Source organism: Pagrus major, chromosome 12, assembly GCF_040436345.1.
Source record: "Pagrus major chromosome 12, Pma_NU_1.0".
Classification (NCBI taxonomy): domain Eukaryota; kingdom Metazoa; phylum Chordata; class Actinopteri; order Spariformes; family Sparidae; genus Pagrus; species Pagrus major.
Genome location: NC_133226.1, coordinates 22,762,841 through 22,790,285, shown reverse-complemented (window position 1 = coordinate 22,790,285; position 27,445 = coordinate 22,762,841). Strand labels below are relative to the sequence as shown.

At 41.2% G+C, this 27,445-nt stretch overlaps 2 protein-coding genes across 5 annotated transcripts; both read left to right on the top strand.

Moving 5' to 3' along the window:
- The first annotated feature begins 2,701 nt into the window (after nt 1-2,701).
- On the top strand, nt 2,702-12,562 carry dab2 (DAB adaptor protein 2). 3 transcript variants are annotated; one of them, XM_073477458.1, is made up of 15 exons: nt 2,740-2,914; nt 5,782-6,051; nt 6,141-6,280; nt 6,543-6,641; nt 6,733-6,864; nt 7,353-7,439; nt 7,733-7,759; nt 7,851-7,898; nt 8,001-8,063; nt 9,230-9,853; nt 10,891-11,020; nt 11,123-11,740; nt 11,840-11,985; nt 12,085-12,168; nt 12,257-12,562. In XM_073477458.1, the coding sequence occupies exons 2-14, from the start codon at nt 5,919-5,921 to the stop codon at nt 12,148-12,150; spliced, it is 2,313 nt and encodes a 770-aa protein (XP_073333559.1). In that variant the 5' UTR covers nt 2,740-2,914; nt 5,782-5,918; the 3' UTR covers nt 12,151-12,168; nt 12,257-12,562. The 3 variants fall into 3 exon arrangements, with proteins under 3 accessions (XP_073333560.1, XP_073333559.1, XP_073333558.1); XM_073477457.1 differs by having other exon boundaries at nt 12,082-12,168; XM_073477459.1 differs by lacking the exon at nt 9,230-9,853 and having other exon boundaries at nt 2,702-2,914; nt 12,082-12,168.
- Nucleotides 12,563-13,553: 991 nt separating this feature from the next.
- Nucleotides 13,554-26,028, top strand: LOC141005831 (uncharacterized). 2 transcript variants are annotated; one of them, XM_073477870.1, is made up of 29 exons: nt 13,554-13,629; nt 14,562-14,764; nt 14,850-15,486; nt 15,594-15,697; nt 15,842-15,901; nt 16,103-16,288; nt 16,455-16,588; nt 16,688-16,782; nt 16,902-16,956; nt 17,046-17,180; nt 17,340-17,558; nt 17,663-17,726; nt 18,014-18,197; nt 18,281-18,390; nt 18,532-18,913; nt 19,085-19,219; nt 19,633-19,669; nt 19,772-19,885; nt 19,991-22,490; nt 22,597-22,757; nt 22,884-23,068; nt 23,433-23,496; nt 23,574-23,709; nt 23,801-23,921; nt 24,009-24,045; nt 24,140-24,247; nt 24,339-24,579; nt 24,677-24,959; nt 25,059-26,028. In XM_073477870.1, the coding sequence occupies exons 2-29, from the start codon at nt 14,568-14,570 to the stop codon at nt 25,170-25,172; spliced, it is 6,798 nt and encodes a 2,265-aa protein (XP_073333971.1). In that variant the 5' UTR covers nt 13,554-13,629; nt 14,562-14,567; the 3' UTR covers nt 25,173-26,028. The 2 variants fall into 2 exon arrangements, with proteins under 2 accessions (XP_073333971.1, XP_073333972.1); XM_073477871.1 differs by lacking the exon at nt 19,085-19,219.
- Nucleotides 26,029-27,445: the final 1,417 nt, after the last annotated feature.

Genomic DNA, 27,445 nt, shown 5'->3' with positions numbered 1-27,445 from the left:
AAAAACACACACAATTACAGAAGTGAAACCCAGCAGTGTACAGGAAACCAGTCACATTGACATCACTACTCGTGTCAGTGCAGATCTCAGTGTTGATGTTTAATCCAGTTTTGTGGCCATACAGCGCGTTTGAATTCCTTTCCCAATAATTTGTCTCTATTTCTTTGTTTTTTCTGTTCAAGCTGCTCTGGTTCTTTGTCTTTTTAATTGTGGCTATACGAACCACCCTTATCTTCTCTTAATTATCCCAAACAAACATCTATTGATGCCTCTGCAAACATTAAACAAAGCGCTTCCTGTGTGGCTGGAGTTTTTTTCTTCCTGGGAAAATCATAACTGGCACTCAGTGCTTAGAACAGCAAATATAAAAACTGTCATTAGCTACATGGCTTAATCACCGCATGGTATCTAAAGCAAAATAGACATTTAAACTGAGGAAGTTGATGACCCGTTTTCAGCCAGCAGTTTACTGTAATTGCAGTAACACTGGTGCATGGCAAAGGAAATGTCTGGTCTTTCGAAAAATTGTGCTGCGTTAGCAACATTGGAGCTTTTCCTCTCTGGTTTGGATTCGTCTTTGCCCTCATTTCTTCTACATTTTATGATATGACGCTCAGTGCGCATAACGTTTAGATGATATGAATGAGCTTTTTAATTTGAAAGCCATACAGTGCTGTGGACCCGCAGTGTTGGCAAGGGAAGGTGGGATATATTCATGGTTTTCCGGTTATCAGTTCAGTTTCTGCCACAAATGCTGAGCAACAAGGAATCCTTCTTCATCTCAGCCAAGTCTTTGCCATTTTTTAACCACTAATAGATAGGCTGTTGTGATTACCAATAACAAGGGAGGTTGCAACTGTACCAATATCTAGACATTACTTAAAGGCCTGGTAGTGGGAATGGAGACCTATTTGGGAGGTCATTATATTAGAAAATTAGAGCTAAAATACCTTTTTTTGGCCACTTGGGGGCAGCGCAAACAAGCCGTTGAGACAACAATGACATATTATCACCTTTTAAGTGATACGTGTACTTGTTAGCAACATGAATGTATTATTTAGACCTGGATACGACAATGACAACGCTTAGTCTTGCTTTCTACGTTTGCAAAGCTTAATTTCCCTGCATTTCCCCCACAGACCGGCAGTATAAAAGAGATGTCTGAAAAACTGTTGACTGGACACTGTGAACTGCAAACAAGGTTAATATACTTTTTCAGCGAATGCGCCAGGTGAGAAATTGTCATTGGAGTGAATAGGTGCCATCTTTGGGTCCAGTATCAAGTTCTATTTTAAATCTATGTTTAGCAAACAGTTGGTTATTTATGCATCTAGCAGACATGGAGCAACATTAGCATTCATATGGATGCTTCTGGCCAACTGATGAATGTAGGTCAAATATTCACTCACCTTTTTACTCTCCACCAACTCTTCCTTTGAGCAGCTACACACTCCACCATGTTCCCTTGCAGCTCCCTGTTGTTTGATGCCGGACAGGTGGCGTACAGTCGCGAGAATGAACCAAAAACAGTAAAATTAAGTTGCATTAAAGGAGAAATTTGTGAGACATGGCCAGAATTTTAGTTAAAAACACTGGAAAGATTGAACTTAATTTGTCAACAGAGTGTGAAGAAACTACAAGTAAGCATGCTAACCAGCTAGCCACTGCCCATCCTGTCTCGTAATGTCATTTTGTACTGGCAAGAGTCCGATAGCCCCCGTAGTTTCAGCTGGGAGATATATGTCAGCTGTTAACGTACTAAATGAACAAAATAAACTCACAAAATGTCAAGAAATGATATACCTAGAGGTCTATTTTCCCTGCACACCCTCTGAATTCAAGTTTCTCTCTTTTATCAAACTAAGAGGAGATCATTCAAACTAGACATAAACTAAATAAAGGATTTTCAGTCTTATATTTCATTAGTTTTATGACCAACCGCAACTTTCTCAAGTTAAAAAAAAACAGGCCTATCCTTTAAAGGGGCACTATGTAGTTTTAGAGAAGAAACTAAAACACTGAATTTTAATATTTACAATATTAATGAGGTCACTCGCAAACTCAGAAATATGTATTTCTTCCATAACTGACCAAACAGGCTCTTCTCAGAGGAAAATAAGGTTCCCGGAACACTGTTTGAAGCTAGAAAGGTGGCAGGGTCCGCCACATATAAACAAAGTGAAACAGCATGGAACTGTGTTGTCCTTTAAGGTCAGTTTGAGTTTGTTTACTCAGTTTGTTTAGGCATGAAAAAAAAATCAATTAAGATCTTTCTCTTCTGGTTACAATTTCTTCCCCAAAACTACATAGTGCACCTTTAAAATGACAAACATCATGTGTGTAGTTCATGGCACAATTGTCTTTCTCCATTCATTACCATACATATTTTACACATAGTAATGGGGGACCTTATTGAAGGGCTCTCTATCTGATCTGCTGTTGTTGGAAAAAATATTGATTTCAGCTGATTTAATGGAGGACATCACTGTCTTAGTAAAACATACTATTTGTAAAGTGATTGGGAAAAAAATCATATTGAATCAAATCCGTTTTCTCATGATATAACACAACATTTAACGTGACCCACTTTCTCTACGTATGTCTTCACATGGGCCATCTGACCGGCGGTGATATTCTCTTTCACGTGAACGCACCGCCCCCCTCTCCAGTTGAAATCTGCAGTGAGTTAGGTCTGTCTGTCAGTCAGGGAAGGGTTAAACTGGGAGTTTGCAGCAGTCTCTCCCTTTCTGTCCACGGCGTTTAGCGGAAAACATCTGACTCCTGCTCGTTTTCCGACGCTGTGTTTGGTTTTTACTCACTTTTTGCGCCGGAGCCGCGGAGGCATCACGGGAACAGAAAGCAGCGTTTCTCCTGCGGTGGTTTCTACATCTTACTGCGCGCTTTCCCAAAACAGGTAGGTCGCTGTGTTGGTAACTTTTTCCATCCATGCATTAATTAAGGATCTGCCACGGAACTACAGGTAGTCGTTTTTTTTTAATGTAATGTTCAAATGTCGCCTGTAAAAAGCCATGATAATGACCTCAAGTAGCTTTGTGGGAGCTGCTCTTCAGCCTCAAACTGACTTTAAAATCAGTTGTTTTTCACATTAACTGTAGGAAAGGCTCATCACTTTTGGGAGGTTGAACTTTCAGCTTTCTGTGTTGTCATTTGTGACTCATTTCGTGGCCCTTTTCCTGTCTGAACTGTTGGAATAACAAACATTATAAAACACTTTTTCCTCCCTCTTTCCAGAACACTCTCTTCTCAGGCTGCAGCCTTGTTAACAAACATCTTTTTAAATCTGTCCAGAAAAAGGTTTTAAGTTGCATCTTTCACCCACACATCTACATATCTGTATCCTAGCCTTGGTGCAAAAATAAAAAAAAATCATTTTGTATGAAAGTGTCTGCATGCCCTTTGTGTTCACAGTGGGCCTGTGGTATTTCACCATCTCATTCACTTGCAGACTGAGTCATTCCCTCTGATTTCCTCCAGATGTGCAGTAGTTTACGTTTCCTGACGGCCCAGGATTGTGACATTTCAGCCCTTGCACGGCAGTTATTCTGCTGACAAATATGAATTCACACTTTGTCGCTCTGTGACTGTTTGTGACACGGCTGGATGAAAAAAAAAGCCTCACATTTTTTCCTTCCCATCATTCGTCTGGTAACGGCGACCGTCGTTTGTTGTTAAAGTGTAATCCTTTAACTCAAATCTGTAATGAACAGCTGACATTTTGCCCTTTTTATTAGCCCTGTCCTCCAGCTACGGGGACTCTGACACCAAATCTAAGTTACTGGACAAGAGCGGTCATGTGTCATGCTCGTGCAAATGGAGCATCAACAAGTGTTTAGGGTTGTGTCTTGATTTTTCTACGCTTCCAGCAACAGAAACAGCTTGTGTGTCTCTGTGCCTCGCAGGGAACTTAAATGTCACCAAGTGGAACCAAACACAGCAGGCCTTACCTTGCTTGTTTTCTTGGTTTTAGTGGTACTGGTGGATTAAATTAAGTTTTTATTGTTTTACAGCTGTACAGTAGCTCTTGTGATGTAACACTCATCGGAACAGCTAGTGAAAACATTTCATAATGGAAAAAAAAACAGCTTTTGGTCCCTGGGTTATTACCAGAATCTCTGTATCTGTGTGTCGGTCCCCAGAAAGGATTAGATATGATTCTTAGAGAGGTAACAGCTGGCACAAACCAGGAACGCACTCAGTGGCCTTCACAGTTCCCATCTCTTATCTTATCTTGTGTGACTGTCATTTCCTTTATGAATCAAACAAATTACCTTCCGTAATTATTTCTTTGTAAACAATGCCTCTGGAGCGAACTTTGCGTGATCACACAGGTGCATTTGGATTGTTCTCCCTCCACATCATCACTGTTAAGTGTAGGCTTTATTGGCAGCTTTGATAATGTGGATAGCATTGTCGGTAAATGATCATTCCAAAGACTCCAATCATCGTTTCTAGATGCTTAGCTGGGCATCACGAGATCTCTCGCTCTGCTAGCGTAAGATTAACCTCAGGTAATTGCTCAACCTTTGCCCACTTTCAACCTTTGGTCTGTGCTACGGCATTCACAGCCTCTTTAAACTCGTATTGGAGCCAGTGTTGCTTCTGGAACTGGTCCTAAAGGTATGTACGTCTCACACAGAGCAGTGTTTGAGTTGGTTGTTTTCCAGTGGTTTTGCAGAGCTGGAGTTCTTCATGGCTTTTTTTATTTATATTTTTTGTCGGGGCTGATTGTTGTGATTGTTTGATTCATTAGGTGACTAAATGGCGTCTGTGATTAATCCACATGGCATTAGTTTATTATGCCTGATTTAATTGAGGAGAAGTAGGTGAATCTCAGCTCCGCTACAGTCGGCTGTGATTTTTGTCTCATGTGACATGGCCTTGTGTTTCCTGCACAGTGAATGCAGCAGAGAGGTTCAGAACTGATGATTGATGATGATGTTTTTGATGATGAGCCATGCTTGGCACTGCTCAGATATTTCAAAAGGGGTTTTATGGGTTTGAAACACGACTTACAATATGCTTACAAAATGTGGTATCTAAGTAGTCGTCTTTAATGATTGTCTCTTAATAAAGTTTTATGGATTCAAGACGTGCAGGACCTTTTAGGATCTTAAGGATCTTTACAGGGCTGAACAACTGACACAGCAGGGTTAAAGTGTGTGTGTCCTGTCCTTATGAGAGGGATGTTTTATGGGTCATGTGTCCTCTTCTGCTTCTCTGTCAGAAAGGGGGTTGTAAATGGTTACTGTGGATTGTTAAAAGAATGTGATTGTTTATGATCTTCTCGGCAGCTGCTTGAGAAACCTTTCTACATTCAAATTGCAGAAGCTGCATTTTGTATGATAAAGGTAAAATATAATGTAGTGCTGTAGTGTTGCACACATGCTGTACTGTTGTACAGATGCCCTGGCCAACAAATCTGGTTCTCCAGATGTAAGAAAAATTTTTTTTTCTGGGTACAGATCCCAACAGATGTCACATCGTCATTATTTAAAAAGTGTTTTCAGTGAAAATGAAGACGTGAAGCAAAAACGATCCTTCCCAGAAATCATGAATCATATCACAATCGCAGTTCGATTTATTTAACTCATCATGCAGCCCTGCTTTCGACCGGTGACAGTATTGTAATCACAGCTTTTCTATCTTAGCAGTTTCACCAGGAAAGAGTGTGTATTAACATTCCATCTCCTTCTCCTTTCTTTTTTTTTTTTCTCTCTCTCCCCACATGCACTGTCACCACTTCGCCTTTTCCTCCTCCAGACAAACAACAAGAAAAGCATGTGTGGGTGTTAGGAGTCATCTGTTCGGTTGACCTCGCTGACCCCTGAACACGGAGCTGCCGTCTGCTTTACACCCCCCCCCCTCCCGTGGCCGTTCACTGAGGCTCACTCCACACCATGTCTGCAGAGGTGGAGAACAGCGCGCCCGTCCCTGCCGATCCCAGCGGCGCATCCCCGACTACAGCCTCCAACACCCCTCCCACCTCCCCTGCCACATCCAAGGTCCCATTCAGGAAAGAGAAGAAGAAGGGTGAGCGACAGAAGCAATGCAATGATTGCAATTAATTTCAAGATTTTCTGTTCTGATCTTTTAGAAATGATAGTTTTGTTACTTTACAGTCCCAGAGAAGACAGATGAGTACCTGGTGGGCAGGTTTCAAGGGGACGGCGTGAGGTACAAGGCCAAGCTGATTGGCGTCGATGATGTCCCAGAGGCCAGAGGAGACAAGATGTGTCAGGACTCCATGATGAAACTCAAGGTGCAGCATGGGGCCTCAGAGTGTGCTCTGCCAGCTTTATGATTCTTGAAAATGATAAAGGAAATGGCATTTTAAAACTTGAATCTCTAATGTTTTTCAATAAGTAATTCATCTTCCACAAGTATACATATTTTCTGTAGAGGTATCCGCACAGCAGAGGGCAACAATGTGCACAAAATTTACAGAAATTAGCTTTTAATTAAAGTTTGTTTGTTTACAAAAGGTAAAACATCACTATGTATTATTATTTATCGTCCACCAGGGTATGGCAGTAGCTGCTCGGTCCCAAGGCAAACACAAACAGAGGATCTGGATCAACATTTCCTTGTCGGGCATCAAGATCATTGATGAGAGATCAGGGGTGAGTTTTGCCATCTCCTTCCATTACCGTCGCATCACACTCATTTGATTTCGATTGGCCGGCTAGTAAAACAATCGTCCTTGTATCCCAGGTGATTGAACACGAGCACGTGGTGAACAAGATCTCCTTCATCGCCAGAGATGTCACAGATAACAGGGCGTTTGGATATGTGTGCGGAGCAGAAGGGCAGCATCAGTTCTTTGCCATAAAGACTGCACAACAGGTAACACACACTCACACATTCACACTCTTAACATCAACGTAATTGTGCTGTCTGTCATTCTCTCTGTTTGCTTGTATTATCTTTTATTATTTATCTTTTATTATCTTAAAGGTGCACTATGTAAGAATATTAGTTGCGTTGCAGTGATAGCCACTTAAGTTAGCTTGCTAATCAGCTAGCCTTGTTCTTTCCCGGTCCAAAGCTCTTGTGCTAGCGGTGTAAGAAACAACACTTCCCCAGATCTTTCAGTCAGGACAGCTATCTGGACGGCTAATTGAGCTAACTTGCTAAAGGCGGTTACAGTGAGCAGCGGTTAGCGGCTCTTCGTTTTGAGCATGAATTTGGCAGGTGGCCAATATTTACATATTGCACCTTTTCACTCCTGTCTTTTATTGTTGTCTTGTGCAACCTTTTTTACATTTAATTGCATTGATTTGTTTGAAAAGTGCTTTAAAAATAAAGTTGGATTGAATTATGTCACCTTACAGGCAGAGCCCCTGGTGGTCGATCTGAAAGATCTGTTCCATGTCATCTTCAACATGAGGAAGAAGGAGGCAGCAGAGGCCTCGCAGAAGGTAACTGGTCCCAGAGGCGTCTGACTTTAAACTGGAAAAAGTTTTTTTTTTTTTTCAAAAGTCGAACAGTGAAAACATTTTCTCTCTGAAAGAAAAGCACTTTGGCACGGTCATGTGGGAGGGTTGACAGGGTACACACTGTGTATACTACCTCCTGAAAGCCAACACTGCCTCTCTGTGTTCCTTCCATGAATCACATCTTCAGACATTCCATTGAAATGATGTGAAATGACACATGCCTCGGTGAAATAAGAAAATAAGTACAATCATTAACAGTCTGCCTCTGTTTACAGGGTGAAAATGGCAGCGCTGTAGTTGAGGTAAGCACTTGGAAGCGAGCGTTGTTTTTCCTCTTTCAGTACTTCCTTTTAAATCCTTACTTAACCTTCTGCTTTTCTGTGTTGTCCTCAGAATGGAAGTGATGCCTCGCAAAGTGCGGACAAAGTAAAAGCTGCCCAAGTAAGAATTTCTGCTCTGTTGTGTTTACAGTTTGATATTAATTTAAATGATTTATAAGAGCTGAATAAATACAGTATGTTTCTGTTCCCTTTTGACATCAAGCCAGTGGAGCAGCTCGACCTTTTTGGAGACATGTCGACCCCTCCAGACATCCAGGCTCCAAATGTAAGTGTGGTGCCGTAGTGTAAAATGTTCCCTTTATTTGGGCAACATAGTGGAAACTTAGTTAATGAAGTGTAGCTGGATATTTACAGTATTATACTTAGTTTTTTTAACACATCTTAAAGGTGCCATATTATAGAAAGTCTTTTTCTTTTTTAATAAAGCAGTCTTGGTGCTATATAAATACTGTGAAAGTATCAAAACACTCAATCCACTGAGAAATGCCTGCTCAGGCCTGTGAGAGTTGACCAATCAGAGCAGAAGGGGGTCCTTAAAGAGACAGGCGCTAAAACTGAGCTTTCAGACAGAGGATGAATAGAGGTGCTACAGCAATGACAGTATAAGCATTTACAGTAAAGCATGTAAACATTGTGTAGTATACACCCTAAAATACAGGACTTTTTATAATTACAGTTGGCTTTATCAGACTTATATGCTGTATTCTTTTGCTAGAGGAAGATTTTTTTGAAAAACAGAAAATAATAAGAATAATGATAAGTGCAGTCGTATCAATATGTTTTGCTACATGCTGCTTTTTGATCTAATTTAGTGTGTTGTAAGAAAAAAACACGTCTCCAATGAATAACTTCAATACCTCCAAGATCATTCCATGTTTGTGATGAACTCAATTCTTAAAAAGTCACAATCTTTGTGTTTCATTACTGATTGGGAGTATCAGATTTTATAAATTGTACAATTCAGACTTCAGTCAAAGGGATCTTTTAAGAATTGAGTGTCTGCTTCATGTATACCAATCTCAATGTTGTCTATCAAACTTTTAAAGCTGCTACAAGTAGAATTTATCAAAAAGACATTTGCGTTGACTTTGGTGACACCTGGAGTCTTGTACCTGCGGTGTGTTTTACATTACTGTTGCTGAGCCAACACTAGCTGAGTTTCATGTCAGCAAGCTAGTGCTGATGTCAGTAAGATTTTAAGTGAGACCAACTCAATTTCTTTTTGGTTGGAAGATGGACTAATGGACTAAAATATTATTAAAAAGTAAGTAGTAGAGGTAAATATTCTACAGGTAGCAGCTTTAAAATCTCTTGTCTTTTCACACCATGTAATTCATTTTTCATTTTGGTAACACATGTTTTTCTCCCTCTGCAGAACTGATTCATAAATTATTCTTTTCTCTCTCCCACTGTCCCTCTCATGTTAACCAGGACTCTAATGATATTCTCTTGCTGGACTTTTCTGCTGAAGTTGACAGCAATCAGAATTGCATAAAAGGAAACTCCTTTGTAACTTCCTGTGCCCCTGACCGTCGGGCATCTCCCCAGACAGAGAATCCCTTTTCCTCGACATTTGGCTACTTTCCAACCCCAGACACTGACCCTTTCAGAGATGACCCCCTTTCTAAATCACCCACTCGGTCGGCATCCGATAATCCACACATCTCCCTCACCACCACTAATCACCTAAACAGCACTGCTGGCAACGCTAGTAATACAATTACTAATGGTGGTTTGAATGGAGACTCTGAACACCTCAGTCAGCAGATAAATGGGTTATCCAGTAAGACCATGATCCTTGCTCTCAGTAACGGACAGTGGCCACTAGGGGGCAAAATATCTCAGGGCAACACAATTACCATGATGGACGGGAATGACTCTGGACTGGCTCTCTCGACCAAAAACCCATTTTTTGACTCATCTTTGCAAACTGCCCCTTCCTCTAATGGCGTAACCCATCCCCCGCATCCCCCAGTGACTATTAGCAAGGATTCAGTAGTCATAAATCCGCCTCCGCAGAGCTCTAAGGCTGGACGAGGTCGACGGAGTGCAAAGGTGAAATTCCATAGCTAGATGAAACACAGTAGAGATGCATGTGTGATGCCTAAAAATGGGTTTATGCACAATATGTTTGCTAACACCTCCCTTTCTGAGCATTTGGGTTTTGCATTGGTGTCTCACAGGAACGTGCAAGGGATGCATTTGGTTAAGATAAGATGCAAGGCCTATAATTAAGGATTACAGTTAAGGGCTTGTTGTTTGGATCCGTCCTGTCTTTTTGCATGCACCGGTGGTCACATGCTTCTCTAACTGGCTTGAATAAATGACACTTTGACCCTTTTTTCATCTCCGCTCTTAATCTATTTTCTAACATTCATGCTTCAGTGACAAAAGCCTAGGTAAGTGGCAAAGCATGCATATGTATTCATCTTCAGGCAAATAAAGGCTATTTCTGACTAGATAATTATGGTGAATAATTTGTTGTTGTTGTAATACTAATTTTTTAAGTATTGTATAGTTTATAGGTTATTATATAAAGAAATTATGTCAGTGTGGTGCGCAGGATCTGATATTGTCCAGTTGGTGTTGTTCCTGGAACATCATAATTAATGTTGCTCCAGGACCGTCACAGTAACGTTGAGAAAGGATATATATTTTAACCCAAACCAATGTTTTCCTGAAACTAACCAAAACCATTTGGCTCTGATAGCTTGCTCCAGAAGTGGACTTGCTTGCTTTTTAATGAGTTCAACATTAAAGGTCCCATTTGTTGAGTCTCGTTCCCATCTTATCAAATACTGACACTTTGGGTTGCCTGGGCTGGCCACCAACCCAAAGCATCAGTATTTGAAGAGTTGGGAGTTGGGATTCAACAATCAACTTTCTTACAGATTGGACATTAATTTTAGTTGTTCCAGGAACAAGAGTTGCAAAAGCTATGACATCCCAACAGCATCATTTGGTCAGTTGCAGTGATGGGACTGAAACTTCATTAATTTTGATGTTCTAGGAACAACACCAACAGGGTAATATCAAGGACACCAATGTGGTGCAGCTGCACTTCATATTTTTGCTTTATTTTCTGTGAATAGTCCACATCTAGTGACCTGTTTGGAGCAGACCTGTTTGCTGCTCCTGCTCCCTCTGAAGCGTCACCTGCTTCAGCTGACCTTTTCAACAGTACACCTGCCAGCTCCACTCCATCCTCCATAGCTGCTCTTGGTAATAAATGAGAGGGGAACTTTGTGTCTTTTCCAGATATTAAGATGTTGTTTAGACTTTCATTGCCTTTAAACGTCCATATTCCTTTTTCTTTATATTCAGGGAATCTTCAGTTAGGTCCTCCAGCTACCACATGTATCCCTGCTGCAGGCATGTGGGGAGCCGCCACCACTGTACCCTCCATGTTCGCCATGCCGGGAATGAGCGCTCCAGTCCCAAGGCTTCCCAGCTTCCCACAGCCATCTGCCTTCGGTGGTCTACCCATACCACCCACAGCCTGGGGCCAATTTCCACCTCACATTGCTCCACCTTTATCCCCACCCCACATCTTTCCCCCGCCTCCAGCTGCTGGGCCAGCAGGTGCCATGACCAATCCTTTCCTATCGGGCGCATTCCCTGCAATGGGTGACCAGCAAGGCCCGGCACGCCCTCCTCCAAGGCCACCGGCTAAGGAAGTGAGGGTAGAGAACAGTGCCTTCACAGCTTTGGACCCCCTCGGAGATAAAGAGAAGAAGACTGGAAAGGACATGTTCAAGGACTTCCAGATTGCCAAACCCCCTGCCATCCCGGCGAGGAAAGGGGAGCTGGGGTCCAACGCCGCTCCAGCCGCCAACAGCAACACAACATTCGATCAGTACTTTTCCAGTAAAGTGGGCCTGGCTCAAGATAGTGCAGATCATGACGACTTTGATATCAATCAAATGCCACCAGCTGTTAACGGTAAACCAGCTGCAGTTAGGCATCGCAGTCCACGCAGTCTAAATTTTGCAAGATGACTGTGAGATGTGTCACTAACTGTGTCCTCTGTCTTCTCTTTAGATGTTCCTAAACCAGCTCCTGCCCTGAACCCTGGCCTCCTTGATGGGGCCTTCTCTTCTACTCCCGCTGCAAACAGTCAAGACATGTTTGATGAAGCATTTGGAGCCCCAAATTCCAGTCCGTTTGGAGGGCCACCTGTAGCTATGGTACAGACATTCACGCAGACGCATACAATGTATACCACACACCAAGTGTCACAGTATTCATTTGTAATTTTGGCCTTTTTTTTCTTGATCTTACAGCAGACGGCTACCGTTGGCTCTGGTTCAACGGCTGCTTTTGAGGATCCCTTTGGAAATCCCTTTGCTTGACCATAACTTTGTGTATAAGTAAGTGTTCATATTTGTTTCTTCCCAAACTGAATCTATATAAGATGGGGACCATTTTGACTTTTGTCCCTTCTCTCTGCCCTCACAGTTGAAATGGAGCAAATGGAGACCTTCACATCAAATAACATCTTCGGGACGAGCCGCGCAAGACAATCCAAATGATGAACTCTTCTTACTCTCGTCCCTGACCCACCCTTCTTTTGTTGTTGTTTTTTGTTTTTTTCTGTCCAATCAGTAGTTCCCTTATTTCTAAAGACCACTGATCTAAGAAGTAAATGTTTTGTCGTGATCTGCTGAAGAAAGAAATGTGGTGTGTGTGGGAGAAAGGGCATGTCCAAAGAGGTTCACTGCTGATGCTGTCTGTGTTTAAAGAAATAAAATAATTCAATCATAACGCTGCAAGGTGTTGACACTTCCATTGTCTTTTTCAGACTGAATTTGCCATTGGTGAACACTGGTGAATGCACTTACATACATAAGAGAGAGAAAAAAAAAATCTTGACCCAAAATTGCATTTACTCAACTGAACGGTTATATGCATTATATATAATAGGGTCATCACAGATTTCATAATTTAAATCTACAAAGTAACTAACATATACAGTATCTGTCAGAATGTGTTCCTCAAAAAATATAATATATAAGTATCTTAGTATTGCAGTACTTTAACAGTAGCTTACTTGTGTAAAATGTGCTCCATTGGACATTATAGCCGTATAAATCCCCTGCACAAAAACATGCATATGAGTAAGTAACTAAATACAATTAACCACGTACTGATGTAGCTTAGACTTTTGAGGAATGTGTGCTTTACTTGAGTATTTCCATTTTCTGCTTTAGTCAACCTTCTGTAAAGTAGAAGTATTGTACTCTTTTTTATTATTATTTTTTTGTATTTATTTTTAACATTTTACATTCAAAACAAATGACCAGCTTATAAAATGTGATCGATTTTTATCAATAAAAATAACTTCGGGTATATTAAATAATCAAAATTAGCTTCACCAACTGAAGAAAACTCAAAATGCTGCTTATATGTTACATAATTCTGATAATAAAAAATATTCTTTATTTTCTAAAGCACATTTTCTTGCTGCTAATTGCTACTTCTGTAGGCCTACAACTACAATTCTGAGTATTTTTAGATTTATTTATTGTTACTTTTACTTAAAGTAAACACCTGAATAGTTCTTCCCCCACTGAGTAGCACAGACAATATGTTTCCTGTCTTCAATCCCTGAGAGAGAAGGTGACTCTTACCTGTAGACAGTATGATCTTGCCTCATCCAGCTACTTGCAGCCACCCAACTACATTTCCCATAACCCCTTTCTCTCGCGCAAAGAACGCGTCATTAAAAAACATGGCGGATTAACGTGTGCATGGGGTCCGCTACTCGCTTCCCACCCGTCGTCGATAAATGAAAGCTTATTTCTCCCAGCAAACGACATTTACCTGAACAGGTACGTTGCTGCCACCTAAATAACACACGTAGACGTAATAAAATAATAAATGTAGCTGTCTTTGCGTCTGAATATTAAGAATATGGCGGTCCGAGAGTCCAGTCTCGCATAATGCGAGTGTTGACATGCGAGTTTAAGCCCAGCTTTGAGCACTTTTCGACTTGTTTTCTACTTTATTGACACATTTTTCGTTTGAATAAGGTGTGTTAGCTCATCACACCTGTGGTTATTTTCTCGTGAGTTTCTTTCTTTGACAATGCAGTCAGACTTAACGGCTTCTCAGCTGTCACCGTCCCTGGTCCTGTCAGTTTAACGAATAGCTGAGCTTTGCACAGCAGCAAGTTATAAAGAGGAATGTAGCCTTGCTAGTTGAACAGCGGTAAGTCGTGCTTTTCGGGATTGTTGTTGATATTTTGACAGTGCTGTAGTTAACGTTGCACTTGCAGAGTGAAACCCTGTCTGTAAAGGATGCTTTGGTCCTACAGGTACAGTCAACATGACAATAACAATGTCTGCGGTCTGAGTTTCAATGAGCTACATCAGGCAATACTTATGTCAAAACATCCTGTTATCTTTTATCACAGTATTTGAGCAGTTTTTTTTGCAGTTTTAATAAAATGGTCATCATCAAATTACATATTACATGTTACAGTGGTGGAAGAAGTAACAAATAAATAGAATAAAATAGTCCATTACAACTAAAAGTACAGAAGTATTATCATACTTTTCAAAGTGTACACGTTTACTGGGCAAGACAAGAAAAATACTCATCCGTTCGCATCATATTCACATAATTAAAGCACCGTCTTATCGTCCTGTCATATTGGCATCGTCGTATTTCATTGTTGACACAGTAAAATCTGTCCAAATGTTCCAGTTGTTCTATGAAAAGGGTGTAGGTGATGCAGCTTTGACTTCCTGTGTGTTTTCAGGTCAAAATGTTTCGGCGGTCAAGATTCAGTATTCGGCCCAACGTTGGTACGGCAGGGAGAACAACAGCAACACCTCAGGAAGCCCCTTCAGTAAACCAGGAGGCCGGTGAGACCCCCAAAGATGTCAGTGAGAGCAGCGCTGGTACTGCTGTGACCGATAACAAGTCTGTTGTGACCCCGTCAGAAAAACCCACAGCCCCAGGGTGAGTGGTGATCATTAAATGACCTCTTAAATGTATTTTACCACTACTTTTGTTATGTATAACAACTGTTCTTACAACTGTTTAGGGATGACCAAAATGGGGAAGGTTCCAGCTCCTCAGCAGCAGTCCAGAGAAGGAAGCGTTTTTCTATCAAGCCTAAAGTGGCCCCTGGCCGCCCTTCCACCCTTGCCCGGACTGCAAAGGCCCCTGTCAAAGCAGTCTCTGCAACTCCCGTCGAAGTCTCTGGCTCAGACCTCGACAAGCCAACAACTACCAGTGCGACTACAGCAGCCCCTCAAGGACTCCAGTCTCCAAGGCGACGAAGGCTTTCAGAGGAGAGCAAGCAGCTTAAAGTGCAACCTAAACCCACCCTTATCCCTTCTGACAGTTCAGGACCTTCAGCTGTTCCTCTGGCTGAGGACTCAGGAGAACAAACCCATCTACCATCAGAGAGCAGCAAACAATTAGAAAGCACGTCAGGCGGTCAAGTTAAAGAAGTTCCTTCCAGATTAACAGATAAAGTCCCCCCCTCACTACCAGACAGAGAATCTATTGAGATATCAGAGGAAGCCAAGACTCTAGTGTCATCCAAGAGTGGGCTTTCACTGTCACCGCCAGCGTACACCTTGAGTAGACTCCTGAATGACCCTTCAGACTTGCAGAGGCTCGCAAAGGCCCGAAAGCTCAGAGAGTTGCTCAGACAGGAGATGCACAAAGAAAAGGTAAGTTTACAGAACAAGTAGTTTTATTTAGTTGGATTACTTCTCCCCAGTCTTTTAGTTCTATCTTAATCATTACATTTAAAGGGTGTTGTCATTTGATGTTGCAGAAAATCAAGAAAGCTAAGGCACGTCCAAAGGAATATTCTTTAGATCCTGCCAAAATGACCATGAGAGACCTTATCCGTTATCTACCGATGTCTAACCCCATGTCGTAAGTGTCTCCTCTGCAACTTTGTCAAGCTTGTGTAACATTTAATCTTTACCTCTAAAGATAAGGTTTTTATTGATTTATCCTGCAACTTATTTGACAAGAAGGTTGTTTTGTGGAACTGACTATAATATGTTATTTTTCTAGATCTAGTTTAGAAGCTCCAGAAAATGAGACTGTGGTCCCACCTTCTCCAGAACGAGAAGAGTAAGTTTATCCAATCAACTCTTGTCCTTATTTGTATCCCTACTTTCACAGCATTGAAAACAATTTGATGTGTTTATAAGCCAGTCTAAACAATGGAATAATTTGGATAGTGTACTACATTTCTAATCAATATCTCTATCATCAGCCACAGTATGTCATCCCTGTTTGCTCTGCCTGATGTTTACAATGTAATCCCTGCAGGTTACCAGAGAAAGCGCAGGAGCCTGAAGTTCCCCCTAAAATTGCAAGCCCAAGGGAGGAGGAGGAAGAGGAGGAGGCGGAGGCAGCAGCAGAGGAAGCAGCAGCAGAGGAAGAGCAGGATGACGCTCTCATGGTCCCTCAGGTGAAAGTGGCCGAGGATGGTTCTCTGATCATTGATGAAGAGAGGTCAGTACACTCCTATAGGCTATAACAGTGTCTTTAAATGCATCTATAACATTCTCCAGAGATGTGATTTTTCTTCTTTTAATAGAAACATTGCTACATTATTATGATATTGAAGATTATGGAAACAATGTGTTGCCTTAATACATCCTCTTAATGTGTGTTTCAGTTTGACAGTGGAGGTCCAGCGAGCCAAAGGACCAAACACAATTCAGGATCGTGACCCTATCTTTGAGCGTGGCTCCACTACAACTTACTCAAGCTTCAGGAAAGGGACCTATTCGAAACCCTGGTCCAATGAGGGTTGGTCTGATATTATAATACCTGAATAGCATACATCTTGCTCGGATTCCTTGTTGATGTTGTTTTTTCATGTCATGATTGTTTCATGTTTTCCATCAGAGACAGACATGTTCTTCCTGGCAATTAGCATGGTGGGGACAGACTTCTCCATGATTTGTCAACTGTTTCCTCACAGAGCTCGATCAGAGATAAAGGTTGGTGTTGACTACAGATATACACACATTTATTGAATATAATAGGAAGAAGCAACAGACTGCCTCGCTGAAAACTCAATAACATGTTTGTGTTACTTGGCATTGATTTAAACTTTCAGAACAAATTCAAAAAAGAAGAGCGAGAGAATGCTTGGAGGATTGACAAAGCCTTCAGTAAGTATTAAGTTGCACAGTGTTTTTAGTTGGTTGAATATAACATTGAATGTATTTTGATGCAGCATTTACTGGCGATTGTTTTGCAGGAGAGAGGCGCAAACTGGACATAGAGTATTTTTCTAAGCTGCTAGAGAAGATTCTGGAAGTTCAGAAAAACAGGAAAAAACTCAAGTCACTCGCTGAGAAGAACGCTCCGAAGAAAAATAAGAAAAAGGCAAAGGGTAACTGTCTCTGCAGGCTTTTTATCATGTCCAATACTCAGTGAGTTGTGTACTATTGTCTCATAACTTTAACTGTATTTTGGGGTACAAATTTGATAGCTGTCCCTACTGAGTTTGGCTTTATTCAGCAATCCTTGTGCGTTCTAATATCCTCTACAGGCACAAAAGCAGCAAGGAAGCTGAGTGATGTGGAGGAGGAAGATGAGGAAGAGGAGAATGAAATGCCTGATTTGGAGGGAGAGGGAGAGAAAGAGAACGAGGGAGGAACCCCCGTTTCTAAGCCCAAGAGGAAACGCAAACGAAAGACTAAAGAGGAGGGCTCGACTGAGGAACCAGATGACAAGAAAAACAAAAAGGGTGAAAAAAGCAGTGATCAAGGTACAGGATCATTCACTTATTTAATGATTTTTATGTCTTTGGAGTCATCACAGATTCTCTGTGTGTTGCATGCAGCTTAATTTTGTTTTATTTAATATTCTCAGACGAAGCCTACATACCTGAAGAAACTGAAGCAGCACTTCCTGAGGATCGCAAAATTTCAGACATGTAATGAAACTTAAATTTTTTTTTTAAAATTTCATTGTTTAAAAGTATGTTTGGTTGTTTTTTCCCTCCCTTTTTGGGGGGGGGTGGGGAAATACGGGGCGGGTAGGGATGTGGGAACAAAAACTGTACAGTCACTCTGTCACTGATACTGTATCAGGATAGATATTTTTGTTGTCTTTTGTGCTGAATTATTGTGAAATTTAAAAAAAATTTAATAAAAAAAAAAAAGAAGTATGTTTAATGGATCTTCAGTTGGCTTTAAAATTCTGTTTGGTCCTAATATTCAGGTCTGAAAAAACTGAGAATGAAGCTAAGGACACCGCAATCAAGCCAGCTAAACTCTCACGAGGCAGAGCCCCAAAACCACTGCTGCCTTTGGGCCGGAAGTGGGGTAAAAAGTCTCCAGCACCCTCCACGAAGGCCAAAGATGCATCAGATAAAGGGGATGAGAGTGCGAGCGACAAAGAGCAGGTTATTATTTCAGTTTCAGAGCCTCACCGGATCTTTCTACATACTGATACTTTGCTTTACCAAATGTCATGCTACCCTTTTAGGTAAATAAAGATGCATCACCTATAAGGCAAGCCAATAAGAGGAAGTCAGCCGATGATGACATTTCTTCTGAAGAAGAGGATGCTTCTGTTCAACCTCCAAGACCTACCAGGTACAATATATCATGTTTTTTTACATATTTTATGACTCCCATTTTAACGTTGTAGAAACATTCCCAATTCCCACAGAAAAGGTTTTTTTCTCGATATTGTAAGATAGAAGTTGTTCATCAGTGTGTGATTGTGTTTTGTAGATATGGGAGAGTGCCCAAACCCACCAAGCCCTTGACTTACCCAGCCAAAGATGAGCCACACTCCTCTACATCTGAAACCACTCCTGCCTTCCCAGCTGGGTCCACTGCTTCTGCTGCCAAGCCTAAACTCAAATGCACGGCCAAAAGGGGAAGATCATCAAAGCCACAATTAACCCAAGAGTCTAAAAAGCCCAAACTAGTCACCCTCAGGGCTTCTCAGTCAGAATCCAGTGATGAGGAGAATGAACAGCAGTGGGAGGAAAAAGAGGAGGAGGAGCAGCACCCTTCATGTAGTAAGGACAGCACTGCCGTTGCGTTTGTGCCTGCCAGCCTGCGTTCCCCACAACCTGTGATTGCAGAAGTGGAAGAGACTATGGAGGAGGTATGACAACCCATTTCCCATCATGTCTTGCACAGATACATGCCATTCATTAATTTTATTTTGACATAAAAACATTTTGTTGTTTTTGTTTTCATTGCTTTTTTTTGTGCATGGTTTTACATTCCATAATTCAACCCCTTCACTCTGACTTCCCCCCCATCCCACACATAGCTTGATATCTTGGCCAATATGCCTGATGTGTTGGGCATCTCCCAAGATGCTTTGTGCCCTGATTCCTCTTTCGAGCTGGCACAAAATGAGACAGGCACAGCTGAACCGTGTGAACATCAATTGGACCTGCTGGTTGTAAGTTTCCCATGCCTAAAATGTAGTACCAGTGAAATTGAGTAATTATCCCCAGTAACACGTCTCACTTTAATATCATTTCTGAGATTTAACTTTGAAAAATCTGATGAGATCTGTCTGCATACCTTTATCTACAGCAGGACCAACATTGATAAAATGCAACCTAATTTTCTTCCAGTGTCACCTCCTTTTCATTTTAGTTCATGCATTTAGTTTGTGGTTGGATCAGACAGTCATATTGTGACATAGCATAATTTCCATGTGTAGTTTTTGTACACTTAAACTGAGGAAAAGAAAGAAGTTCCAAGTTTGAACAATGATGCAAGCAGTCTTGATATTGAGCTGGATGAACACGTGGCAACCTCCCTGTGTCTAAGGAAAGGGGACTGACAATATCTTTGGTTCCCTTGCAGGATGTTATAGATTTTCTTTCTTCAGAACACACAGAAGGTATGTTGAAGGGTTATTCTGAGTATCTCCCACTGGAAAACATTATATTTGGATATATATAGATTCATAGTATTGAGTTTTGGGGGTCTTTTTTTGTTTTAGTGTCTGAGGACGAGAGCTACAATGAGGCTGCTCAGACTCTGCTGACCATCGGCAACATGGCTCACCTCTCTCAGTCAGCACAGAATCTAACAGCCATACAAGATCACACAACGGGTAAGAGACACAGAACCCACAACATTCCTTATTTTGGAAGTGGATTGTATTTGTTTTAGATTAAATTACACTAAATTTAAAATGTGCCATTGTCTTTTAATGCAGAGACGTCAGTAAGTGTGGATGACACCATCCAAAACCTAGAAGAAGAGATTGCATCACAGCCTGCTGCACAAGAGGAAAACAGTGCCACTTCTTTTATGGCTGCAACTTCTGGTCAAGAAGTTACAGAAACATCAGAAACTGTTGCCCTTGAAGAGCTACAAAACAGCACAACAGATAGTGGTGACATGCCCATTTCTGAAAGCAGTGATCAGAGGACTGGTTCTGATCTGGACCCTACCCCTCAAATAGAGCCAAGTCCAGAGAAGTCAAAGAAAAATTCTCCACAAACTAGAATAGGACGCTTGTCCAAGGTGAAACCAAAACCTAACCTTGGCCAAGCCTCAAGGACTGCAAAGTCAAAATCCCAACCAGAAACAAATACAGGGAGGATAGATGAAGAGAGCCACATAGTTGCTCCCAGTGTTTCTCAAGCCACTGAGACTCTATCAGCTGCTGAAGAAATTCCTAAAATAGCAGACTCCGGTCAAAAATTAGATGAAATCTCTTGTATTGAAGTCAAACTTACAGAAGAGCCATCAGGCAGTCAGGAGAAGTCTGCTGGTCAAGAAAAATCAGGTGCAGCAAAGAACAGTATCAGTAATCTGGTGACATCCGACACAGCAGTCCCTGAATCAAAAGGGATAAACATAGATTCAGCTCCAGTCCAGCAGAGGAGTGCCCATCCTGCTCCATGTGTCACACCTGTAGAAGATTCACCTGTTAGTCAGAAAGAAGAGAGTGAAGACGCATCAGCTTGCCAGACCAAGAAGAGTCGATTCCAGAGAGTAAAACCCAAACCCAACCTTGCAAAGACCTCAAGAACTGTACAATCTAAGCCTCAAACCACAAAAGACACTGTAAAGAAAGATTCCAGCCCAACTTCAAACCATGAATTCCATGAAAAAACAATAGAGGTTGAAGCAGAACCAACATGTACCACCTCTCCTGAAAAACCAAGTAAGAGCACTGCTCCTGCTTCAGAGAGCGGCGACCATCCTGCTCCATGTGTTACACCTGTAAAAGATCTACCTGACAGTCAGAAAGAAGGGAATGAAGACGCATCGACTTACCAGGCCAGGAAGAGTCGATTCCAGAGATTCAAACCCAAACCCAACCTAGCACAGACATCGACAACTTTACACTCTAAACCTCAAACCACAAAAGACACTGTAGAAAAAGGATCCAACCCAACTCCATCGCCCAAATTCCATGAAAAAACAGTAGCAAATGTTGAAGCAGACCCAACATCTCTTACACCCACAGAGGCACTGTCTGCAATTGATGAGAAAAAGACAGATGTTGCTCAGGTAGAATCGGTCTCTGCAACAACAGATCAGAGAGCTTCAGAAAACCACGACTCTGAAGCCCAGTTGGAACCCAGTAGGGCACGGGACACCAGACACACAAAGCCAACATCTGAGCCCACGGAAGAAAAACTGATGTCTCAGGTTGGTAAAAGCGAGACTAGTTGCAGTAATCTACTGACATTAAACTCTGCAATCCTTGAATCACAAGTTAGGCATGAACCAAACATTGAGGCAGCACCTGTCCAAGAGAGCAGCGACCATCCTGATCTTTGCGTTACACCTGTAAAAGAGTTACCTTCTAGTGAAAAAGAAAAGAGCGAAGACACATCGACTGACCAGGCCAGAAAGAGTCGATTCCAGAGAGTCAAACCCAAACCCAACTTGCCACAGACATCAAGAGCTGAGCGTTCGAAACCTCAAACCACAAAGGACCCTGTCGTACACATGCAGCCAGTTGAGAAACCCTCCGGCCCAACTTCAACATCTGAATCCTCTGATAACACAATAGTAGAGACAGGAGCGCAGCCAACTTGCAGTACCACCCCTCCTGAAAGACCAAGCCAAATTAAAAGAACCACAACTACACAGGCAAAAGATAGTAAACCTTCAGAACCGCATCATATGAAAATTTCGGTTGTAACCTCAGAACAACAGCCTTTGGTAATTAACAAACTCACAGAGAAGGACAGCAAGCACTTGACATCAGCACATTGTTCCTTAGAACTTCTCAGCTCAACAAAATCAGGACCTGCAGAGTCAGAGAAGTCAGTACATGGCACAAATTTTAAAGGAACGTCCTCTGATGGTATCATGATGGCAGCATCTTCCTGCGCTGTGTTGACAGACTCAGCTCTTGGTAATAAGAGCAGTGAAAAATCCACAATTGAAAAGGAATCCCCACCGGACAAGGTGGTGAGTGGACCTGCTTGTCAATTGGACAGCAAACAGGATATAACACTTCGGGCTACAGAGACCGATACCCAACCAACAGATGATCCAACTGCAATTTCAGATGTCCAGTCTTCAGAAAATCGTTCTACAGAGGCAGAAATTAAACCTGCTAATACACAGTCCATACCAGATCCGGAAGAAAGCACTCGGCAGCCACATTCAGAGAAGGAGTCTGAGGCACAAAGTCAACACGCAGTCCATCAATATCCTGAAATGACCGAAAATAAAAAAGATGCCCAGAGGTAAGATGAAAATAAATGTAAATATTGTTGTCATGTCTTATTTAATGAGTTTATTATCAAAGAATTATTAGTTTCTGTTCTAATTTAGTGTGTTTTCCCCTTAAAGCACTGATGATAATGAGTCAAAGCCAGTCAGCTCTTCTAAGTCTTCAAGAAAAGATCCTCAGACTCGTAGAGGCCGCCTTGTTAAACCCAAACCCAACCTGGGAAGCAAAAGCCAACCTCCACGACCCCAACAAGTCCGGAATGCAAAACAACTAGAAGCAGGTTTGACACTTTTTTAAAATTAAAGGTTACTAACTTTAAAGAATGCTTAGCAGATATTCAGTATTACTGCCATATATGTCCCTGCAGTACCTTCCAGCTTGACTAATGGTTCTTCTTTCTTCACAGATTCTGGTACCTGCTCAGAAGCTGTGGATGCTTCTCTCTCCCACAAGCCTGTGTCTGAACTCCAACCTCACAGTCAGGAACCAGTAGAGGGAGCTATTGAACAAGATAGTCACCAAAATTTCCCTCCAAACGATGCTGGGTCTTCTCCAGGCTGTTTGACACAAGTACCTGACAATTATAATCAGGTAAGATATTATTTATATGTGTGCAAGAGGATCATTAAATTAAATAAGTATAAATGTACTGTCTTTTTGTGTTGAAATTCCTGTTAAGCTTGTTAATATTGGCCTTGAACAGATGTGTAAGAACCTGCAAAAAACAGAGCGCAGTAATGTTTTACATTGTGACACGACCATTTATATTGATGTCATACAAATGCAAACTTGAACATTTCAGGTAAAGATGATGAAGGCGTACTTGAGTTTTTCTGACAGGGCTGAGAACAACTTCTGTGTCCACAAGAGTGTGGTGTTATCTTGGTCGAAAAGCTTCACCACATGTAAGGATTAATCCTCAAATGTATCTCTCTGATTCTCCTCACGCTCCCAGGATGCATCAACATCCGCTACAGGAGGGACCCAAAGGCAGCCAAGTCTCACAATATTTCCAGACAGTAAGTCTGATCAGTTGAATTATTTACATTGTATACACCACGGTTTTGTCTCAAACCTCTCTAACTCTCACTCTCAGTGCTTTCGCAGCAGTTGCCTTCAGATCCAGAGGAACCCTTTTTCATCCTCTCTTTGACTGAGATCCCAGTCTGTTCGTCGGGGGATGTGTTGGACCCTTATCTTCCTGTCACAGATACATCAGTGCAGCAACAGAGGTTGGTGCTTGTCTCTTATCAGCTGGCCATGCAGGCGTGGAGCTCCTTTTGTTTGGTGTCTGATTCTACAACTGTCCTCGCCCACCTGCAGTGTTCCTGGAGAAAGTTTGGCAGTCGCTGGAAATAGGCCTCTGTCTGATGTCGCTGTGACTGTGTCCACAGAGGAGAGTGGTGAGACAGGACTCAATGTAAAAGATGATGCTGCACATACGGTAAGTGAAGTTTTAAGGAGCCACTTGGAGCTGCAGTGTGATAAAATGTCAGTATTTTGTCACACATTTTCTTTTTGTCCTCCACAGAAGAGTTCAAGTTTGGAGAAGCCAGTGGATCCAAATGGTAGAGTGAATGCATTTTTCTGTGATTCATTCAAACTAATGATTAATGTCATATTTGGAATGATAAATGTGAATTGTTTGTGTTCATGGAGCAGAGAGCACTGCTAGAGTCCAGCCATCCAAATTACCAGACACTGAAGAGAATAATGATGAGACTGAACCTCCCCCAACAAAACAGAGACTAAAGGGCACTGGAAGAACAGGTATTCAATAGATCAATATCTACTCATCAAATGCACTCTCAGCTAATTAAAGACATATTTTTCATCGTGTCTCTGTTTCTCTTTGAACCAGCCAAAGTGCAGGTTAAGCCCAAGACACCAAGACAGAAACAAGCCAGCAAGACACTCCCTGCTAAGGAAGAAGAGTCCACCCAGGACTCAGAACTTCCTGGGCCTTCCGTCCAGCCAAAAATCCTTGATGGTGATGACCATCTAGATATTGAAAAGAATACACTGGCATGTGGGAAGGACCTTGAGGATAGCAGAACAGGAGCAGAAACTACACAGACAAGAAGTATTAGAAGTCAGAATAGGTGAGGGTACAATGAAATAAATCAGATTGATTTCTCCAAATGTCTTGTTTATCTATCACATGATTAAATTTTAATTTCTATTTTCTCATACTGGCAGAAAACCCCAAGACAACACTGCCCCTTCAAGCGAACCTCCGAGTGGCAAAGCCGCTTCCAAGAGGCCTCAGGTCAAAACTCCACGCACAGCAGGAAAAAGATCTAAACTAGCACCTGTAGCCTCAACGCCACATGATGTTGCACCCACAACCAGTCAAACACAGCTGCCAGAGAATACTAACTCCGCTCTCTTAACACAAGCAGTGGTGGATGTTAGGCAGACTTCTGAGCACAGCCGATTACACTCAGACCAGACTCCTAGCACCTCTCCGGGTGCAGCTGAGGTGAGGAGGGTACAAGGTGGATGAATCATATTCATTTGGTGGCTATTTTCCACATCCACGAGTCCATAACAGCTTATCCTTTGTTCTTCTTTGTCATAGGTTTCAGCTTCCCAGCAAAGTGACAATGTGGAGAGCAGCTTGATGGAGGATGAGCCCACTAGCGTGTCTCAATACTTCTTGTGTGACATTTTCACCGATGTGGAGGAGGGATGAAAGCCATAGGGAGGCTGAGTGAGAGGAGAGGAGAGGACGGACCTGCAGGCTTGCCTTTTTAAACATTTTTATTGTGTTAAGTTATGTCTGTAACGTTAATTTATAACTTAAATATTGTCTTGTTTTTTGTTGTTTAGTTCTGCTGTCGGTTGTAACATACTGAAGCAAAATTTACTATACTGATAAATGCATTTTCACTTTCACAAGCACTTTGAACATGTACAGTAGTTTCAATTGACTGAAATGCCTTTTTGAATGGCCGTTATTTCAGATAAGAAGCATTGAATTGTACTCACTAACAAGCAAAACACGGATAAATCACTAGTTTGACATAAGGAGGTGGCAGTTTCTTCCCAATTATTCATTGTTTCGAGCCTCAGATTCACTTAATTGGTTATTAACTACCTGTTAACATGTACAATTTGTACAAAATGAAACAGTATTTCCCCATTTCTGTTCCGACCAAACATTGGTCTCAGCAAGAAAAAACAGATTACTTGCCATCATGTACAGCAGCATGTAGAAATGTACCTACCTTTTTTTAATGCCTCTTCTGTGTATTTATGTGCATTTTTTTTTTTTATCATTTGTTCTATTCTGAAACAAATTTTGCTTTGTATTTGACAGGAAAGATTCTTAAAATTGGCTTTTCATTTCATTCAGTAGACTTGCAGAGTTAGACAGACTTTTCCTGACGTTTTGTTTTTACTGTATATAGTGTAGATGAGACAAACGTTCAAAGTGGTCCTTGTACAGATACACAGCATTCAGATTATGTTTGATACTTGAAAACACATCATGTGTTATCTACCTTAAATGTTTCATTAGTTCATTAAAAATAAAACATGAAATTCCACCAACACTTGGTCTTCAATCTTTGTAAATGTCAACTGCTTGTTTGTTTTTGTTTATGTGTTTTTTAATGTTGAGGTGGGTTGACTGCTTTCTGATGAAACAGTATATTTTAATTATGAAACTGTATATTGAACATCACCTGTCTGTCTGTGGCTTGTATCGGCTGCTTATCTGTAACGTGATGAAATAATTGTGTTCACCTCTCTTAAATCTAATTTCAGGCTGCATTAAAGGTGCACTATGTAGTTTTGGGGAAAATATTTTTTTTTTTTTAAATCTTTTTTTTAATGCCTAAACAAACTAAATAAACCTGTTTCCTGTTTTGCTTTATATTTGGCGGGCCCTGCCACCTTTCTGGCTTCAAACAGGACCGTATTTTCCTCTGGCAAAGAGCTGTTTTATTCAGTTATGGAAAAAATAAATATTTCTGAGTTTTAATTATTAGTTCATTAATATTGAGAATATTAAAATTCTGAGTTTTAATTTCTTCTCCAAAACTACATAGTGCCTCTTTAAATGTACAGTCTGGTTTCTTAAACTTTTTCAACCTTGAACATCCTCATATACAACATAAATATTTGCATCTTTAAAAAAAAATATATATTTTTATATATATGCCCAGTTTGTGCCTTTCATGCCTAAATCGTTTTTCCTCCTAATCTAAAAAAACGTAGCCTGAAATGACAGAAGTCTGTGCTGAATGATATGAAACTGGATTGAAACAGGATTTAGAAGTTTAACAATTAGCACTTAAATTTGTCTGTTGATTGTTACATCACATTATTTCATATTGTTTTATACAAAACAATGGGGTCTTGTGCTTATTGTGTTATACTAAGCAAGCAAGAAAAAGTCGATTCTTGGCTCTGTGACTCAAATGTGGCAATACATGAGAGACAGACTGATGGTGTATTATGAATGAACATTCTGCTAGAAAAAATGTTCACCTCAAGCCATGAAGAATGACATGTAATTTAGGATGCTGACGCACATTGGTGACATTAAATCCCCCTTTTGCTACAGTAAGATGTATTTTCGAAATGTTCGGCTGTCTGGCCTCGATGAACAGCACATGACAGTCACCACTGAGCCATAGAAAAATCCTGTCTTTAAGTCCCCGGTATGCACCACAGAAGGAAAATTACAGATAACAAATGCTGAAATGATCACCTCTGTGTAAACGTCTCAAGGGTCCAGTCTGTTACAGGGTTGGATTGTATAGGAACGGACAGGGTCATCATAATGGGTCATCTCTATTCACCTGCTTATGAACTCAAATGATTTTGAAGCAATCAATGTACTTTACTTTTGGGAACAGACTCATGTAAGCTTAAAAAAAACTGTTGTACTGTATGTTATTGTGAAAAGTAAATTCATTTCAATTGACCAGTAATCCTCATTACTTTATGTTTTTTACA